Genomic DNA, 2,414 nt, shown 5'->3' with positions numbered 1-2,414 from the left:
AGCCTCAGCCTCCCAAGTAGCTGGGACTACAGGCACCCGCCACAACACCCAGTTATTTATTAGAGACAGGGTCTTGCACTTGCTCAGACAGGTCTCAAACCTGTGAGATCAGGCAATCCACCCACCTGGGCCTCCCAGAGAGCTATGGATTATAGGTGTGAGCCATCGCAGCCAGCCACAAACTGTTAAATTATTTTTTCATTATGATGCCCTAACAAACATGTGATATCTTTGTTACTATTCAAATTTGATAAGTATTTTTTTCTCTAGGTAAGGAAATTATCTAAAAACATAAAAAATTCTGTCAAGACTTTGGTATTACTGTAACTTACAGATTAATAAAATTTTTTGCTTCCTCTGGGACATCTTTATCATTTGTGTCAAAATTATTTTCCTCATGTATGTTAATATTTTTAGAGTCCGCCTGCATTTCTTGGTTCACAGCTCCCTCTTTGACCTTTTTAAAATCAGCAGGGTAGTACCTTCAAATCTCTCTGACTCTATTTCTGTTGTTACATCTCCTCTAACCATCTGATTCCCTCTTATAAAGACCCTGGTGGTTACCCTGGAATCACCTCAGTAATCCAGCATAATCTCCCATCTCAAGATCACTAACCTAATCATATCAGCCAAGTCCATTTTGCCATGTTATAACAGATCACAGATTTCAGGAATTAGGATGTGGACGTTGGCGGGAGAGGGAGACACTGGTCTGCCTAACACATTGCCCAACTGTTATTTACATAGTGATTTGTTGCTTGAAGAGCTACCAGTGAAATTTGAATTTTATGCAATTATTATGGTAGCTGAAATTTGGATTATATTGCAGACAAACTCATTTAAGTAAACCATAGTGACTAGAATTTATGCATATCTGAATCATGCGAAGCAGGGGCTGCCTGTTTAAATAAAGTCCAGCTGATGGGTCAAAAAGGATGAGACAATACATGTGACAATATATGCAAGCCATGGCTGCCATGAATGAGAAGTGACTTAATTTACCCTCATATTTGAGGAATACTTATAGGTAAATATAGTAAGCTTTCTCTTGTGCTAGATTTCAAACCCACCAGAATACTGACAGCACTATAGCTTTTTCTTTGAGAAGCACAGTACAGGTAAATATCTTCTATCCACTGCCCCTTCCTCTGTCTGAGTCTCTTGTGCATTATACTTTACTTATAAAGTGACAGTCTTTTGCCTTTATTCTGATTAATAAATATAAAAGCTTGTCTGATAACTAAGAATATAGTGAACACTTCCAATGTGCTCAGAGATTATGAACAAGCTATGGAGTAAGTGACTAACCCTGTCACTTATTTACTGAAGAGGGGGCTGTGAACTGAGAAATGCTTAGTCTAAATACAATTTTTTAAAAAAGGGCTGATATAAAGTTTCTCATAAATTCATTTTATTTCAACAGCAAAAGGTCAGTTTCACACCACTGATTGGGATTACAAAAGACAATCTTTTTAGCATGGGTATTTTCACCATGCCAGAAACAGAGAGAGAGGCACTAAAGGACTGACAAGGGCATATTTTCCTTTTCTGGCAGTATTATACTTAACTGCAATAAATAAATATTTAACATCCAATCTTATAGAACAAAATACCTCTTGAAGAGGTACAGCTTATTTTATAATACATAAGTACTACAAATATTCATTGTACAAACTGGGAAGGGAAAAGGAATAAGAAACATTTCATGAAACTTCATTTCCTAGATACCACTCATACCACGTCCTACCACTGCTTTACAGAAGCCATAATTTATTAGCCAATACTATTTTCAAATGCTATTTTGGTAGTCTTAAATTGATATGGGAGTAAAAAAATCACACATAGTGCCTAACACTGGTGGTGTATGTGAAACCAAATCCTTATCTGCCTCTGGCTCCTTCTGGGATCTATGTCCTGAGTGTCTGAATCCTGGACAAACCTGAAGAAGCCCCTGAGGCAGCAGATCCATTTTCTTCATATTCAACCCAAAGTGCTAAGTGCATATTTCAAGCATCTGTTTTGAACACGTTTGAAGCCACAATAAATTATAAAAGTCAAATTCATAGCTAGTCTTTGAGAGTGAATATAATCATCAAACTTGGTATTTCACTTCCCTCATCCCCCCAGAAAGTTTGTTGACATTACAGAGAATAGACTCTAGAATACATTTTGAAACTCTCACCATAATATTACTATCCTAACTCTATCAAGACTTGAGAGTTTATTTTCCTGACAGGTGAAAAGGGTAATGTCCGTTCTTTATAGGTGACATTATCTGCACCTAGCTTCCCTGGGAAGATTTCATCAAGGCAGAGTTATACATCAAAGTCCTTCAGCTCTCCCCAGCTGGAACCTATTTTCACTTTCACTTTCAATTTCACAGAAAGTTTTATAGCATTTTCCATTTCATTCTT

The 2,414-nt window shown here is 37.0% G+C and overlaps 1 protein-coding gene across 1 annotated transcript in view; it reads right to left on the bottom strand.

Annotated features, from left to right (window-relative positions):
• Positions 1-2,315: 2,315 nt before the first annotated feature.
• Positions 2,316-2,414, bottom strand: part of POLQ (DNA polymerase theta) — a 128,460-nt gene continuing 128,361 nt past the window's right edge. Inside the window, 1 exon segment of the mRNA XM_003795084.1 lies at positions 2,316-2,414. This exon segment is cut by the window's right edge and continues 10 nt beyond it. Coding sequence (XP_003795132.1) covers positions 2,316-2,414 — 99 coding nt within the window.

The sequence above is a fragment of the Otolemur garnettii genome, unplaced genomic scaffold, assembly GCF_000181295.1.
Source record: "Otolemur garnettii isolate 467f Iridium unplaced genomic scaffold, OtoGar3 scaffold00089, whole genome shotgun sequence".
Classification (NCBI taxonomy): domain Eukaryota; kingdom Metazoa; phylum Chordata; class Mammalia; order Primates; family Galagidae; genus Otolemur; species Otolemur garnettii.
This window is presented reverse-complemented; position numbering and strand designations above follow the sequence as displayed.